The following is a 17230-nucleotide window of genomic DNA, read 5'->3' as shown; positions in this document are numbered from 1 at the left end:
TATGTATTCTTTGTGCAACATTGTGTAGTTATATTTATATATTATATCCATGTACATGTTCATCATGACATATACCTACAAATGCAGTGGCAAGATGGGGGGGGGGTTCAAATGTAAGTGGTTAGACAATGAACAAAATGACTGACTGTGGCTTAGCTTCTCCAAATTATAAGTAGCTTGTAACTTTATCAAGCTACATTTACATACATAGGAGCTTTCCCACCACTGGCCTTGACTCTCTGTAATCTCTTGCAGTAATAGTTTTTTTCTAATTCCACTCCAAATCCACTGCCAATATGATCATCCTGCTCAGCATAAACTGGGAATGTAGCCATTTAGGGATAAATGGTTTTCATGCATAACCATGTCCATGTATATCTCTGTAACTGCACTATTTTTTTCTTGAGCTTTTTTTATATAATAAGTGTATTGTATCAAATTATTACATAGTAGTTAAGGCCACCTAATATAAACTGGGGGACCAAACTTTTTTTTTAAAGTTGTAAATAAAGATTACTACTTCAGTTTTTCTACTGTCTGTAAATGTAATTCAATATGTTACTTGCCTTTTCTTTGTAATTATTTATGAAATTTCCAAGCAATTTCCAAGTGAAAATTGTTTCAAAGTAAACACCAGTTTTTTTTTACTGTAACAAATATCATTAACAATTCTTAACACATTCTCCCCATGGAATAAACATGTAACCCACACACACACACATACATACACGCACGCACACACACAAAATAAAAAGTAAACTAAAAAAATAATAATAAAATAAAAATTCCTAAAAAAAAATCCACCTACAAATTATGTGGATCTAAGTAATTTCCCTCTCAAAATGTCAGAAAAACAAAACAGTCTGACATCATGATTTCAGTAATCATCACTGGAGACAGTGCGGTGGAACAGTATTTTTTTCTCAGATTTTAAGCTGACGTGGTCATACTCAACATCCTCTTTCTTTCTGACTTGCACATACACACACACACATACACACACACACACACACACACACATTCACTCCCTCATTTTGCCATAATACAACAGTATAAGATGCAATTCACACGGTGAATCAAGCACTAATCATAACCATAATGTTTTTGGTTTTATGGAACTGGTTATTTAAGTGTGTCATCTTCACACAGAGGACACATCCAGTCAGCATGGTTTACTGGAGACGCCCATTTTTTCATCCTGCCCACACGCACCCACCCCCCTCCATCCCGGAGCCCACCGCTCTGTGCGAAAGGGAGGGGTGAAGATGGAGGAGGGGAGGGTAAACAGAGCCGGGCTGAACCATGTCTGACTCCTGAAAAAAAAAGGAACAAGGGAGGGGGAAGACGAGAAGCGAAGATAAACAGAAGGGCAGAGAAAAAATACCTTAAGACTGCCTCGAGAGAGGCACAAAAACAGGGAGAATGAGAAACAGGAGTCACAGAAGATGTTGTAGAGATTCAAGAAGGGGGACGGGAGACCATTCAAAAGCTCTTTTCTCCCCTTTTGTGGCTCAGAACTGAAAACAGGATTACCTCATGCTTCTTATCATAGAAACACATGCTGCCTCTGATCGGGATTTTCAACATTGAGTCTGTGGGAATACCCATTTAATCTGGGTTTACAGCACTGTCCAAAGGAAGACCTACCAAACAAGCAGGTTGGGTTCACACGGACCGAGACATTCGCATGGGCTGGGATCTGTTCTCCATCATCATCTCCATCAGACTAGACTGGCAGCTACGTGGACACTGGGGTTTGAGAGCGGGTCTCTGATGTGCACACCCTTTGGACCGGCGCTGTGCCGTCTGCTATGTTGATGACACACTACTGCTTCCTCGAACCCTACGGGTTGGGCTGGATCAGAATGGGAGGTTAAAAGGGCAAATAGCATCATGGGAGCCAAACAAATGAAATGGTATGAATGAAATTCCACAGCCCCCTTCTCTCGTTTTTTTCTTTCCTGTGTCCGTCTTCCATTCCATTCCACTTTGGATGTCCTAGGAAATCAGATTCGTACTATTGTCTATCATTTTCTTCATTTAACTGCAATATGTGTTATTATATGTGGCTGTACATGAATATTATAACTCTCCCTCTGAATGTATGTCTCAATTGTGCCTATAAGATTGATGTGTGGGTGTTGCCTGCTATTGTGAAATCACTTGTAAATGTTTCATTGTGTTAGAGTCATTCATTTATTATAAAACAGGCTACTTTGTCTGTTTGGACCAGCCTCAAAAACAGTAAGTAGGAATTGGATATTCATGGAATATCACACGAGTAAGAGTGATGTTGTTCATAACAGCATGGCTAAGAGGTTATTTACACAGAACATGTTTTTGCATTGAAAAACGTGAGATACAGGGTAGATAAATAAAAAAAATGCAAGGTCTTGAGACGTACTTTGTAAATGTTGAACTTCTTTTAAAACATGCAAGACACAAGCACACATGCATGTTTACATCTAAAAAAACCATAAAAAACACATTTTGTGTGAATGACCCCTAAAGGTGCAAACACCATTTACATTTTGGCGAATTTTCAAGGGCAAAATCCAGTCATTTTAATAAGACATTTCGTGTGAGCCCCCCATCCAGATTCAGGCCAACAGCACAGGATAATGCTTTTATGCAACAGTTCAATAAACAAGAAGTTAATTTAGAATAACTTACATTTTAAATACAATATATTGGCAGTTACTTTGCCTATTTTTGCTCCGCCAATAAAAAACATACCCAACAACGTTACGAGTCTCTGAGCAAAACCCACAATAATGGCCTTACTGAATAGATCAGTGTTCAACAAAGCAGTTGAGAGAATGATTCAGTGATTAATTCAGAAAGACATTCAGCGGTTTGTTACTAAATGAATCATTGTTTGGAACAAATTGGTTGAGTATATGATTCAATGACTCATTCACAAAGACCTTTAGCTGTTTTGTTCCTTAATGAATCAGTGTTTTGAATGAAATGGTTGAGTGAATGATTCAATAACTCAATAAGACAATAACGTCACACTACAAATTGGCGTAAATATGCAAGCTGCAGAAAGAGTTACTGAAACGTCTTCTTATTTTATCCCCACAGCTTGGAACAAAATAAAATGGGTTATGAAACTAATCCTGTGAATAGGTTTCTGTTGCAAATAAACAAAACAAACCAATTGTCCATAATGCATTGTGCATGTAAAGTACAGTGCAGAATTAATGGTTTGAAATTAACCATTCAGATTATATTTTATATCTGGAGTGGTTTACTATAAATCAGCATGCTCCTCGTATAAATAATCAACATTCAGTAACATGACACCCCTCAGAGCAGCATTCTGTTGTAATTTCATGCCTTTGTACACATCCCTTTATGTAGTCATTTTCAGAAGCTTAATCAAGAAGATGTAATCCTGGTTAATAGTCCTTATCAAAATGTCATAATCAGTTTATGCAAACAAGACTGAATTGATGACACTAATCAACTGGGAGAGCTGCTTTCTGTCTTATTCTGTGTGACAGACTTCATTTCTTTGTCAGAATTATCTCAACTTCAATATCATATTCCCGTGCCAGAGGAACAGCTAGGGGTGTTGGAGATAGTCTCTCATTTCATCTTTACTGAAAACAGATGAATAACATGTGGCTTAGGAATGCTCTGGAACTGTATTAGTGTGGTTTGAAACTGAAAACCTGGATGAGAATGGTGACATGTCTATTGTAACTGGAATTTCCCTATTTTTTAGTTCAGTTACATGTGATTAAAGTGAACATAATATACCTTACGTACACAAAAGGCTTTCATTGTCATCAAATTACTCCAGGTGGTTACATGATAATTAGGACCATTCAAATGGTTATCTCCTTCACTGATTTTCTGCAACATTTCTCCAGTCTCAGTTCATCCAGTCCAGCACACACACCCAAGGAGGAGTATATTATTGCCAAATCTGAAGATTCAGGAGAGATAGTGGGAAACCACACGGAGCAACCACAAAGCCTAGGTAGGATGTTTTTCCTACTTGACCCTACTTTCTATACTGTTTCTATACTTTTCTTATGTTTTGTTGCATTTGTTTCCTTTGAAGAGGATGTAGTGAAATCCTCAGCCACCGAGCCGTCTCCTGGCCCAGAGCATGCTGGGAAAGAGGAAAGCAGCACATGGGAGGAACAGCTATGTGCCCAGCAGGAACAGTTGGAGAAGGAGATGCAGGAGACCAGGAAAATGGTGACAAGGCTTCAGGTGAGTTAATTGTACACATTTATATGGGTGTTTTGCTACATCAGGCTTTTTATGTCAAATTATACAAAAATTAAAAATAAGATTAATTTCAAGTTACAGCCAGAAAGATTTTTTTATTTTGTTCTGCATTAAAATTATAATGCACTAAAACTGATCAATAGTTACAGTAAAGACATAATGTTACAAAAGAAATACTGTTTATTGAACTTTCCATTTATTGAAGAATCCTGAAGAAAATGTATCAGTTTCCATAAATCCCTTTTACACAGTAAAACGGTTTTCAACGTTGATAATAATAAGAAATAATTCTTGCACATCAGCATATCAGAATGATTTCTGAAGGATCACGTGACACAGAAGACAGGAGTAAATATGAAATATGAATACTACATATTAAATATGAATATAAAATATTTGTTTTGAAATTGTAATATTTCAAAAATAAATCTTACAGATCCCAAAACTTTTGATTGGTGTATATAATATGAAAATATGATTTAACTGTGTATTTATAATACATATGCTAATATAATGCTATACAATTATATATTTTTTTAATATTAATATCAAAAACAGAAAATAATTAAAAATGTAATTACTACCAATATCATTTTCAAAGGCTGCTTTTTTTTGCTGGGTATCAACGTTTTTGTAAAAGGCATCTTATATATCTAATGCAACTAGAAGAGAGATAAAAATCCAGATAATAAGGAGACCGATAAGGAAGATACAGCTTTAAAAAAGAAGCTGGTTAGTCTAATCATCAAACAGCATCTGAGGCTGATCACATGATGTCTGTTGTTTGGACGACTCTTGGTTCAACAGCATATGTTCACAGCGAGTGGTCTAGATTTACTCACAGTACCTCAGTGCTTTAGAAACCTCATGCTCACTGTACACGTCTTCATTCAGGCCTTACTGCTGCATGGGTCTCTACCTGAGGACGAGCAAACATCTACTCTGAGCTTTGGAGACAGTACCAGCTCAGAGCAACAGCTGGTAATCCATCATTCTGCTTGTCTGTGCTTTCCTAGGAATAGTGTGAGAAACTGTGCATGTCTCATTTACAGTCTATTATGGTAATGACATATTTGTTTTATGCTGCTATTGAAGATTTTAATCCGCAGTCGTCTGGACCAGAGTATGGAGGAGTCTTTAGATCTGAAGGTAAATTTAAATTCTGAAAAAATTATTATTGATAAATTACTGATGCATATAAAAGACAGACAGACAGACAAGACAGACAGACAGAGAGATAGAGAGATAGATAGATAGATAGATAGATAGATAGATAGATATTTTAAAAAGCTAAATATTGCAGTTTGTGTATTGAATGAGAGATGTAATGTGTTTTTTTGCAGAGAGAACTTTTAAGATACAAGCAGGATGCACGTAATCTGCAGGCTATTAAGGTGAGACCATGTGAAAATGTGTGTAACATGTTTATATATAAAATGTTTGTGTGTGTTTGTATATAATATACAAAATATAATAAAAATTAAAACTAGATATTAATTTCTATTATTATATTATTATTATATTATAGAAGTGTGGATAATTATTCACTTCTTTAATTTCATCATTAGCTTTTGCAGTGTACACCAGATTTGTTGCCATTTGGGATAATTAAGGTTTGTTCCTGTGTCTGTCTGTCTACCCAGGATGCCTTGCAGCAGAGAATGTCTGTGCAGGAAGACTCAGTGCTGCAGCTCAAACAGGAGCTGCTCAGATCCAGCATGGCCAGAGAGGAGCTGGAGGGACAGAATGTGAGTCTGACCTCAACTCTAAATTAAAATTTGTAAAAAATTATAAAAACAAATACATGCAAATGCATTTGATTCTTCTTTATAAGTGTGTCAAATATATGAAGGTTTATTTTATTTTTTAGGTGGAACTAGAAAGGAAGCTGAGCGAACGAAACAGATTGCTGAGTGAATACAAAGTAGGCAAATTCATCCTAATCATATGCTTGACTTCATTTAGTGTTCACGTTAGTTCTCTGCCGGTTTTGCTGCAATTTTTTTGGTAACCCGCTGGTCTATATAGTACATTCATGAAAATACTTTTTCTGTCACATGCACTTGTCTCTGTAGAAAGAACTCGGGCAGAAAGACAGACTTCTTCAGCAGCAGCAGTCAAAACTGGATGATGCACTGCGCAGGATCAGTGAAAGCTATCACAGGGTAACTGAATGAACTACTAGGGCAAAATGGGGCCTATTTATGCGATATTTGTACATCCTACCAAATTTTTATATTGTAATAATACATAAACGCTCTGTAGCTGTAATTTATTACCTGACCTTCTTAAATGTATTTAGCTTTATATTTCTTAGACATTCCCTGATTCCCATCAAATGTGGATTACTGTAATTTGTAAATTTGAAGTGTTCTACATTAACAATACCAAATTGCCTGCTCCAGTTGTCAAGCTGTGAGAATAATGGCTACAGTCACATGATGGACACATCCTCCGCTGTTTTCCAACACAGAATGGTGAGTCATGTCATTCTTCATTTTAAAAAGAATTTGCTTAATTTGTTATAAATGTGTGCATTGTTTGTTCTCTGGTTCTGGCTGGATGTGTGCATCAGGCGGATGAGCTACAGCTGGTGCGCGATGCTCTGCGCAGTCTGAGGGACAATTTCAGCGGTCATGACCCACAGCACCACACACTGGACACACTGGAGCAGGGTGTAGCCAGTCTGGTGGACCGCCTCCACAACACAGAGAACAAGAAAAGGCAGGAGAGAAAGGCAAGGCCAAACTTTACCTCTATCCAATTCTACATTACAGTAAATATGCATTAAAGTTGCTATGAAACGGAAGTAGCGACAGATATTTTCTAAGTCCGTCTAAGTGTACAGTGTAATACAGGGACTTGGTTCTATGAATCATGATTCACAAACACACTGCAAAATCCCAATCTAAATCAAATGATTCGCAATCCATGCTCCGAAGTTCCGATCTGAATCCAAAAATATTTGCGAGTTCTGATCTAAATCAAATGATTCGTAAACCATCATTTCAGATCGGGACTTTGGAGCACAATCACAAATCTTTAAATTCGCAAAATGATTCACGAACACACTACAAAGTTTTAATATGAATCAAAAGATTTGCGAACCCGCTACAAAGTTCTGATCTACTGTAAATAAAATGGTTCGTGGTACGTGCTCCGAAGTCCCGATCTGAATCAAATGATTCACGATACGTGCTTTGAAATCTTGATCTGCGACAAATGATTCACAATACGCGATCCAATTGGAGTGCTTTGAAACAGTGAATAATTTTGTGACGCAATGGTTTAACTGATTCGGAGTTTGGAAAAGCTCAGTTTCAAGGACGTACTTTTCTAGCATATCAATGGCATGACCTATTTCAGATTCAGCCGAAACTACAACAACAGTGGTTACATATACATATATTTAATTGTTTGATCAAAACTATAGGGACAATTTAGTAGTTGCTGGATATTGGTAGGGACATGTCCCAAGCATCCGTACAACATTCTAAACCATTGAATGTGGGCATTGCACCCAAAAGTGGAGATGAACATGAGCCTGCAGGGTAGGGTTTACTGGGCTAAATATTGTAACGGCTATTTCGTACATCTAACAGGCTACCAAGTCCTATCTACTTGCAAGGGGAAATTCAGAAATTCTCAACTGCTTGCCACACTCACATTTAATTACATATTTCAGAACAGCAACAACTGACATTAAAGGAATAGTTCACCCTAAAATGAAAAGTTTGTCATCATTTAATCACCCTCATGTCGTTTCAAACCTGTATGCGTTTCTTTCTTATGTTGAACACAAAAGAAGATATTTTGAAGAATGCTGGTAATCAACAACATGAAGGTGAGTAAATGACAAAATTGTCATTTTCGGGGGAACTATTCCTTTAACTTTCACATAAACATGGTTTCTTATGCTCAAATAGCATTAAAAAACTCAAATTTCAGACTGGACCGACAACTGGAACGCGGACTGTTTTCTATGGCAAACAGAGAACCTAATGGCAGCTGCAATGTTGCAACAACTTTACCAATTTGCGATGGCGCTTTTATTTAGAAGGCAGGACTTATTCCTCCATACAGCACATTGAGTTTTCTCCCATTCATAAGTGACTGCAGCATCTTTGTATATCTAAAATCTTTTGGAGAAGTCCTGCATACATCCCCAGAAAGAAGTCTGTCGTTTTAGTTATTACAAGGTCAAAATATTTTAAAATATATGGACCGATAAATTGTTCACAAGTTCTAAAACATAGGAAAATAGGATGAATTTTCATTTCATGCCAACTTTACAAACTTTTGTACCACCACAGGGTTCAACCAGGTCTCCTGGACGAAAAGCCAATCACACAGACCGAGAATCATGGCCATCAAGCTCAAGTAGGTCGCTACAATGTTATTCTGCCAGAAGCTCATGCAGGGTCTCACTTTTTAGACCAATTAATGGCTTTTCTGTAACCTTTATCTAATTTACATGACTTAAACGCTTGTTTTCATTATTGTTTTTCCAGAGATGGCTCATTCTCACAGTAGCCCTGTTCTCAGTGCGGCAGCCTCAACCAAAGTACTCTACTACACAGATCGCTCTCTCACACCCTTCCTAGTCAACATCCCTAAGAGGTGACATCAATAATGACATCATAGCATCATTGTATAGAGATTTAATACACAATTCTCCTGATCTAAATATGAACCATTTATCGATAGGCTGGGGGAGGTTATGCTACAGGACTTCAAGGCAGCTGTGGATAGACATGGCAGTTTCAGATATCACTTCAAATCTCTGGATCCAGAGTTTGGAACAGTGAAGGAAGAGGTAAAATCACAACCAATCAGGAGTAATTCAATATTCCAACATATCAGTATTGATTTTCTCTAAATGTGTGGCATCTTTCAGGTGTTTCAGGACGATGCTGTTATTCCTGGATGGGAAGGGAAGATTGTCGCATGGGTGGAGGAGGATCATGGAGAGGGGAGATAGAGCATGAGGATTTCAATCCATTCAGAATGTGTTTTACCCTACATATACCTCATCCCTGCAAAACTCTGAAGCCTTTGTCCTGTCCTAACTGTGAATCTCACTGAACCAGTTCACTATGTCATTACAGCAGGCACGTGTTTGTAAAATTGTGTATATGCATTTTGAAGAATGAAAGAAGAATGTTTTTTAATGTTATCAAAAAATGGTTTACAGCTAAATGCAGATTATGTTTTTGAGTGTATTGAGGTTACGGTACATTTTGTTTTGCAAAAGCTAGTATATCAGCAATGCCATTGTGATAAGTGACCAAGAAAAGAAGATTATTTAAAACTGTATGTGTCTTGTGCAGTGAACAAATAATAAACATGTTGCATTAGTTGCCAAACTGTGACAAGCATGTCACACATTGTGTGCATGTATTGCCCTGCCAGAAAAATGCCATTTTAAGAGAACATATCATCAAAAATGTCTGCACATTCACATTAATATATTTTTAATTAAAATGTATGTCAACCTTTCTTGACTATCGTTTGAAAATAAGGGGTGGTAAAAGCAGGGACCACTTTGTTTGTAAAAATTTGTAACATTTGAACATACTGAAATATTCCTTTTGAAAATGATTGTACTTTTCCTATCAAGTTTGCATGTCTGTTCGCAGTGTTTGGTATCTGTGTTGTAAATGCAAATGCAGTTGACACTTGTTCACCTTTTATTAAAGGCTTTCTGTGCACAGATGGAGGCTTTTTTGTGTGTCATATTGGTTATCTGCTGATATTAGAGACTCTTTTGGTATTGGATATTTAATTTATATGTTTTTTTTTATTTTTATTTAGTTTATACTCATTTTCCATACTAACATTTACTTCATCATAACTAAAATTAAATATCCATTTTTCATACTGTACTTTACACTGTTGTGATGTCTAAATTCACTTTAAAATGAGATTTTAGTTTTAAGTGTTTTATTTTTAAATTATTTAAACAAAATAATTTTAACATCAAACAATTATTACAATTAATAATAATTTTATTTTGACAGCAATAACATGGAATAATTGTTGGCTTATAACAGAATTTAGTTTGGTGCATCCCTACTTAATCTCTATAATTGTCTTAAAATTGTATGAACAGATGTCTGTCGTTTAATAAAATATACCTGTTGAGGCCAAAAATGATGCATATTATTATTGATGTAACCATGAATTTCATTGCATGATTAATGATCCTGGAGACAACAGTTTCTGGATAAATAAGTGTTCTCATAACACAGCCACTGTAACATTTAGAATTTGTTTCTTCTTATTAAACGTTGCAGTGCATGTCTCCTCCTTGACCAACTCAGGAAATTGTAGATGAAGATAATAAAGTTCTTCTACTTCCAGGAGAATATCACCCTAAATAATAAAAACCAAGCCCTTATTGAATCCACAGCACAAAGAAAAACCTTCAAAAATTATGAACAATATAAGGCCTGTGCAAAGGTTAAACCAGAACGGTGGAAAATTCAATTTAGTTCCAACAGGATAACAAAAAAACAGATAAAATTCAATTAAATTCAATTCAATTAAAACCCTACACAGTTGACATACTGGGAACACTGACCTGAGAGATGCTGAGCTGGCACTGTGACACAGATCTCACCCCAGGAAGCTCAACGTTCAGCTGCAGGCTCCTAGATGAGCTGCTGCCATCAGGACAGACTGTGAGATGATGCTTGGGTTGTTGTGGCTGCGACTGGTCTGATTCTGTGCTGGAGATCACCTCAATGAGACCTGATCGGGCTGGTTTATTCTCCTGCTCGATGTTCAGTTGGATGCTTGAGTCCTCATTACTCTCAGCCAGCCGCAGTGAGGAGATCTGCTGTAGGAGTGATGGGGCTACACAAAGAGAGGTAGAATCACTCAATGTTGCACTGCAATCCTCAAAATCACTTCATTATGGGATGAAGCTCAGACTGTCTCCAGGTTTCAAAAGTATATATTTTACCTGGTTCAGCTTGTGGGTTTTTGACAGAAGATTTGCACATTTGTGGTGACATGAGACGCTGCTTCAAATCCTGAATTCTGCCTTTGATTTTGTCTTTGGTGAGTTTGTAGCTCTGGGACAGATTCAGATTATGCTGCTGCTGGATGAAGTTCAGAGCAAGTAGGTGAAGCTTCTCTTTCTCATGTTTGTCTTTCTCTGCCATCTGCAGAACCTCAGGGTTGAAGGCAACATCAACAACACTGTATTGCTCTGTAAAACACACAGGAGATTAGATATTAATATAACGTTAAGAATCAAGTCTAAGGAGATTAATCAAAGGAGAAAATCAAGGAAGTTAATCAAGGAGAAAATCAAGTAGGTTAGTCGGTGAGTTACTTAGACTGGAATATGAACCAATGCATGGAACAAATGCCACCTAAAAAGTGAGTCTTTTGGTTGGAAAGAAAATATTTTGAAAACATTTAATAATTTTAATTGTTAAGGATGAGATTTTTCTACCTTTCTCCTCAGTCACTGTCTCCAATCGTCCTCCACACACAGGAACAGGATCACTGTAAGATGTGGGCGCTGGTACACGTTTCCAACCGCACATGTTAATGTACAATATTCCTTCCTTTGGTCCCTAAAAAAGTAATCAGAGAGAGTCTTTTTTTAATTTCTAGACCCTACTCAGAAATTATTTCAAACTATTTGTACATGCCAGCCATTTTATGTGGCAGCACCGTGCTTCAGCGTTGGTATCAAAAGCTAATATCATGGTGACCATACTAAATGATAACCACATTCATGTAGCTCCTTCATAGTATTTAATGCACTTAAGGAACATATGGTATTACCATGTTACCATGTAAAAAAAAAAGGCAAATGTAGCGAAAGGCATGTTTATGCAATAATAAGGCCTCTTAAATTGCTCTCATACAGCTGTAGTGGTATTTTTTGTTTGTTTGGCTCTATAAAATAGGTCATAACAGAGTCTCATCAAAGGTTAAAGGTGTAGTAGTTTACCAGAAGAGGAGTGCGGATGCAGGCTTGCGGCTGCGGCGGTGAGTGAAAGTCCGCTCCCTCCCGTAACTGGCGTTCAATGAAGGTCCTGTACTCCTCCGGATTATTCTGAGACATGTCATCTAACATCGACCAAAACTGATTCACCTGCTGCAGAGCTGCCTTATTATCATAGCCAGGGATGTCCATGCTCTAAACGAACCGAACTACTGTAACAACTAAACGAAATGCTAGTTAAATATCCAAGTGTACTCACGTTGCTGAAGGATAATATGAAAACTGTTTGGAAGTAGACGGATGTTTAGCAGCTACAATATTTAGTAACAAATGCTTGGAATATTGGTGCAAAAAAAACAAAACAAACAAAGTCTTACACGACAATGATTTGTAAAAGCGCTAACGTTAGTCACTCCAAGGACAAGCTTTTCGCCCTTTCGAAACTCAAACGTTACCATAGAAACTAATCTAACACATGCACTGTTCCTAGTTTTCCGATAGATGGTGTTGTTTAACGTTACTCAAAATAACCCTTTCCATAGACCTACATGTTGCAAGGGGCATTTAGATTATTTCAGATTTACATATTAAGTAAATTTAGACTCACCAAAACATTTCAGTGCTATAACCTTTCCTGTACTACAGCTTCCCCTGTAAAAAAAAAAAAAAAACACACACGTGACAGGTGTTCTGGAAGCTCATGCCAATTGAAATGATTTATATTTTCCTTAAATACCTGAAACGCCATAAACTCTCCAAATTGCTTTGGTGTTCTGAGGTGATTTGGACAAATCCATCTGTGTAGTTTGGCCCAATATCAGTCAGATTCACCCCTTTGTGCTTTGATAATCTGAAAGGAGATATTATTTGACAAATCTCACCACTTGCAACACCTAATTATTAATATAGTTTATTCTCATATCCTTCAAAAACTAATTTCTTGCTGTTGACTGTAGTCAGATCATGCACTACTTTACCACACTATCACTGTGCTTTTTCATTTTTGGAGATTGACAGGATTTTTCACTTTCATTTTATGGAAAAAGCTGTTTTTGGAAACGGCTCCATGATTCTGCAAAATATCTCAACAGTAGAAACCTAACAGGAGAGTTGACAGAACTTTAATTTGTGGGTGAACTATTGCTTTAATATTCCTTGAAGTGTCTATGCTGCACACGTCACATTTTGAATTAGAAGCGAACGTGACTTCAAAGTACATTTCAACACTGCTGTCACTCTATGAATGATTGACCTACAGAAAGCAGCCACAGCCTGGTAGTCAAGTGAACGGTGCTGAGAGCTGCAAGTGTGTGTGTGTGTGTGATTCAGCTGTCAGCATGCTCACCTCAGATAGCCAGCTGTCGACATACAAGCGTTCCCAGAGAAGAGTTCCACCGCTCGTAACATACGGGCAGCCACGTCTGGAGCTTCTCCAGCTGGATCTCCAGAAGAGAGTTCTCAGCACTGATCCTGTAAAACACTGAGCCCCATTCAGTCAAAATCACTCCTAAAACAACATACTGTAGCACAGTGGACAGTAGCCTACTGCGGGTTATATGATATTTTACCTGAATTTGTTTAGAGGATATATTTCAAATAAAAGCATTTGTTGATATGTTGACAACTGCCGGTACAACTCAATCCACTGTGTTACAAAGGAGACTGTAATGGGTGAATTCTTGTTCATTGCAACACGTTCTCACTCCCAGCTCGTCACATATTGACGCTTGGTCAGGACCCTTTGGCATCTAAGGGTGTATTCACACCTGTCTTGTTTGGTTCGATTGAATCGAACTCAAGTTCGCTTCCCCCTTTGGTGCGGATCTTTTGGGCAGGCGTGAATACAGCAATTGCACTAGGGTGCGCACCAAACAACCGTACCGAGACCCAGCAGACTCGGGTGCTTTCACACATGGCCTGTTGTTTCGGAACCTGGCGCGTTTCCCCCCTTAGCTCGGTTCGTTTGGGCATATGTGAACACGGCAATCGCGCCCGGATCCGCGCCAAAACAATCGGTCCGAGATCGCCTGAACGAGGTGGTCTCGGCTCGATTGAAAACGAACTCTGGAGCGGTTCGGTTGTAGTGAGAAAGCAATCCGATCCAACGGACCAACGAACCAGGCTATATCACAATGTATAATGGGAATAATTACGTAAGTTCCGTGAAAAGCATTAGCTTTGTTGTTTTGCTAATACCTCAAAATGAACCTGTGAATGTCTGTGGGTGAGCACGTCTTTGCCATTCAAAAATTAAAGCGCACTTTTTTTATTTTATAATGCCGTTTTATTGCTCTTCTTTGTAGTAGGTGCATTTTTAAAAATGTTTTTCCAATCAATCCTGGACTCCTGCTAAAAATTATAAATTATTATAACGACAGCTACAAAAAACAACAACAATAAACCCGCAAAACTGTTATTGTTCCATCCTGACAGATGACAGCCGTGACAGCTAAGTGTAATCCCGGAAAATAAACCGTGGAATTTTGACCAATGAGAGAACAGTTTACTCGCGTGTGACCTGTATTAACAAATTTGGTCTTTTTTTATGTTATAATGCCGTTTTATTGCTCTTCTTTGTAGTAGGTGCATTTTTAAAAATGTTTTTCCAATCAATCCTGGACTCCTGCTAAAAATTATAAATTATTATAACGACAGCTACAAAAAAAAACAACAATAAACCCGCAAAACTGTTATTGTTCCATCCTGACAGATGACAGCCGTGACAGCTAAATGTGACTTGTATTAACAAATTTGGTCCGTTTAGAAACATTGCCATATGAAAGCAAACCGCACGAAGAATAAAAAGCAACATTGTAATAATTTTAATCCCTGTTTCGGAACAAAGCAATCGATCTACATGTGTGAAAACAGGTGGTCTCGGTCCGCTTCCAAACCAACTCTGGTACGGTTGAATAACCAATGAATGGATGTCCTTAGCACACGTGTTGTTTTGTTTACAGTTTCTGGTTCACTTGCAAAAAGAGCAGTGTGAAAGCAACCCGCACCAAATCCCCCTTTTAGCATCATTTTTCGACGTGCAGGGTCTTCCGTTGCTTTAAATAAGAAACCCTTGGCGTCAATATGCCGACGCGAAAGGTACTGGGAATTTTATCGTCATTAATAAATTATATATTGGGTAATAATATGCCATTATTGCATATAGTTGGGGTGTGATTTTTAAATGTAAACAGTCACAACAGTTAATTTCTACTTCCTCTCCCTTTAGTTTGCTTCTCTTGTTTATGTGTTTGTTACAGCTTTCGCTGGTCATTGTTTATGTCACTTTGTTTAAAGTGCCAGTGAGTTTGGATGAATGTCCACTGCACTGTTTACCTGCTGGCTCTCTGTTGTTTTCACAGAATGTGCAAAAGAATGTGGGTCTGCCACAGAGATGTCCTGGGTTACATTGCAGAAGGACGTGTCTTTAGTGTCTCCTAGGCTCGCAGGGCTCTGTGCTGAGTTTGGCCTTAAGATAATTTTCACTGTGGGACATTAAAGACATTATTTTGAGTGCTCTTTGTTTCTACATTATAAGTGCACAAATTTAAAATTGTTAATCTTTTTAATTATTTAACTTCTTACCTACGAACCAAACACCAGTGACAACACCTCCCAGCAGACAAAGTACACAAAGAGCTGCAAACACTTTCACCAATTTATGGGCCGACACTTTGCCAGACACTATATGAAATAATAATAGTTGTTCAACAAATATCCAAAAATCAAAACAACACTGATTGATAACCATGCAGTTATATATGATTTTTCAGGTGAAGCTTATAAAGAAGAGTAATACTGAAATGTATCTACAGTATAATATAATATAATATAATATAATATATAGTATAATATAATGTAATACTAGTATAAAATAGTATAAACATTATAAAAATATTTTAATGACCTTTACAAATGCTTTTAAAGGGACAGATGTCTCCTCAGGTGTGTGTTAATAAAAGACTTGCCTGGATGGAGAAACTGTAGCTCTCTGATCCAGGAGGGATTATTCTGGCCCGTCTCAATCCTGTCCACCTGCAGATGTTCTGGATGGAAAGACTGTCTGACCACCACAGGATTCTCAATCGCTGCCATGGCTTCTCTACTGAGACTCTGTAATAGAACCACTGATATGACCAATGCCAATAAGCCATGCTAAAAGAGATCTGATCACTGATCTATATATATGTGTGATGTAAATGGATCAATATTGACTTCAGAATTTGCATTCAGAATAGTGTTCCTGTTTGCACTGTTTTTTTGTTTGTTTTTTTGCAAACAAACATACTTTGTCAACATTTTTATAGCAAACACAATACAATTAGAATGCATTGCCAATTACTGACAGGCTATATATTTGTGACAAATTGTAGGAGGTTGTAGGTCATGTGATAACCTTTCAGTTTAAATAGGTTTATGCTTGCATGTGTACTATATCATACAATACTTTAGAAATTAGAACACAGTTTTAAATACAGCATGAGCTAGCAAGGAGCACAACACTGGTAAATGTGTTTTGTTGTGAATATCCTTTTGCTGATCTAGTGATCTTGTACACAACAGTAACAAAGTTAAAGCTATCATATTGTCAGGTATTACTGTAAAAAAGAAAAATGTAGAAAAGTAGCAGTGTAGTGATACTCTATGTGATGAGTTGATTACTACTTCCTTTGTTTACGTGTTTTGTTAACATATAGACCTTTTTCTTCGCTTCTCCATGGAGGGCGCCATAGCGGCGAGGAGCTGTCCAAATAACTCTGTAACGCCTAACTAAACGCATCAAGCTGCAACCGGAAGTTCGAAGCATCCTCCATACGCGTACGCGTAAAGCATAATGGGTAATTTCGCGTTCCATGAAAAAGGTCTATACAATAAAAAAGTTGTCAAGTAACCAAGTAATCCAAGTCAAATAACATTATAGTTTGTCACGAAAGATCTGAAATTATCCTGTAAACAACAGAATATGTTTTCATAACAATAAATCGTGTTTATTTCAATGTAAATGAAGAATTCATAAAG

The 17230-nt window shown here is 37.4% G+C and overlaps 2 protein-coding genes and 1 pseudogene across 4 annotated transcripts in view; 1 reads left to right on the top strand and 2 right to left on the bottom strand.

Annotated features, from left to right (window-relative positions):
* The first annotated feature begins 1266 nt into the window (after positions 1–1266).
* dixdc1a (DIX domain containing 1a) lies at positions 1267–10093 on the top strand. Its single transcript, XM_016503408.1, has 15 exons — positions 1267–1916; positions 3882–3991; positions 4076–4230; positions 5143–5229; positions 5344–5397; positions 5592–5642; positions 5892–5996; positions 6119–6172; positions 6324–6413; positions 6654–6725; positions 6824–6985; positions 8562–8628; positions 8760–8868; positions 8956–9064; positions 9146–10093. The coding sequence occupies exons 1-15, from the start codon at positions 1894–1896 to the stop codon at positions 9227–9229; spliced, it is 1332 nt and encodes a 443-aa protein (XP_016358894.1). The 5' UTR covers positions 1267–1893; the 3' UTR covers positions 9230–10093.
* Positions 10094–10271: 178 nt separating this feature from the next.
* LOC107701408 (PIH1 domain-containing protein 2-like) overlaps positions 10272–17230 on the bottom strand; it is a 13245-nt gene continuing 6286 nt past the window's right edge. Inside the window, exons 1-6 of one of the 3 annotated variants that reach the window (XM_016503406.1) lie at positions 12474–12695; positions 12221–12367; positions 11714–11837; positions 11216–11464; positions 10832–11106; positions 10272–10623 (exon numbers count right to left, since the gene is read on the bottom strand). In XM_016503406.1, coding sequence (XP_016358892.1) covers positions 10489–10623; positions 10832–11106; positions 11216–11464; positions 11714–11837; positions 12221–12346 — 909 coding nt within the window. In that variant the 5' untranslated portion in view covers positions 12347–12367; positions 12474–12695 and the 3' untranslated portion in view covers positions 10272–10488. Of the gene's footprint in view, positions 10624–10831; positions 11107–11215; positions 11465–11713; positions 11838–12220; positions 12696–17230 lie in introns of those variants that run through there. The other 2 variants (XM_016503405.1, XM_016503404.1) reach the window with 2 other exon arrangements.
* LOC107701394 (transmembrane protease serine 5-like) overlaps positions 12359–17230 on the bottom strand; it is a 5414-nt pseudogene continuing 542 nt past the window's right edge.

This window comes from Sinocyclocheilus anshuiensis, unplaced genomic scaffold (assembly GCF_001515605.1).
Source record: "Sinocyclocheilus anshuiensis isolate Anshui unplaced genomic scaffold, SAMN03320099.WGS_v1.1 scaffold1906, whole genome shotgun sequence".
NCBI lineage: Eukaryota > Metazoa > Chordata > Actinopteri > Cypriniformes > Cyprinidae > Sinocyclocheilus > Sinocyclocheilus anshuiensis.
The sequence above is the reverse complement of the archived record's forward strand: the minus strand, read 5'-3'. Positions and strand labels throughout refer to the sequence as shown.

Coding starts and splice junctions, on each gene's coding strand:
- dixdc1a (XM_016503408.1), top strand. CDS start 1,894: ATGGGAGCCAAACAAATGAAATG. Junction 3,992..4,075: donor GGAGCAACCACAAAGCCTAG/GTAGGATGTTTT, acceptor TTTCCTTTGAAG/AGGATGTAGTGAAATCCTCA. Junction 4,231..5,142: donor AAATGGTGACAAGGCTTCAG/GTGAGTTAATTG, acceptor GTCTTCATTCAG/GCCTTACTGCTGCATGGGTC.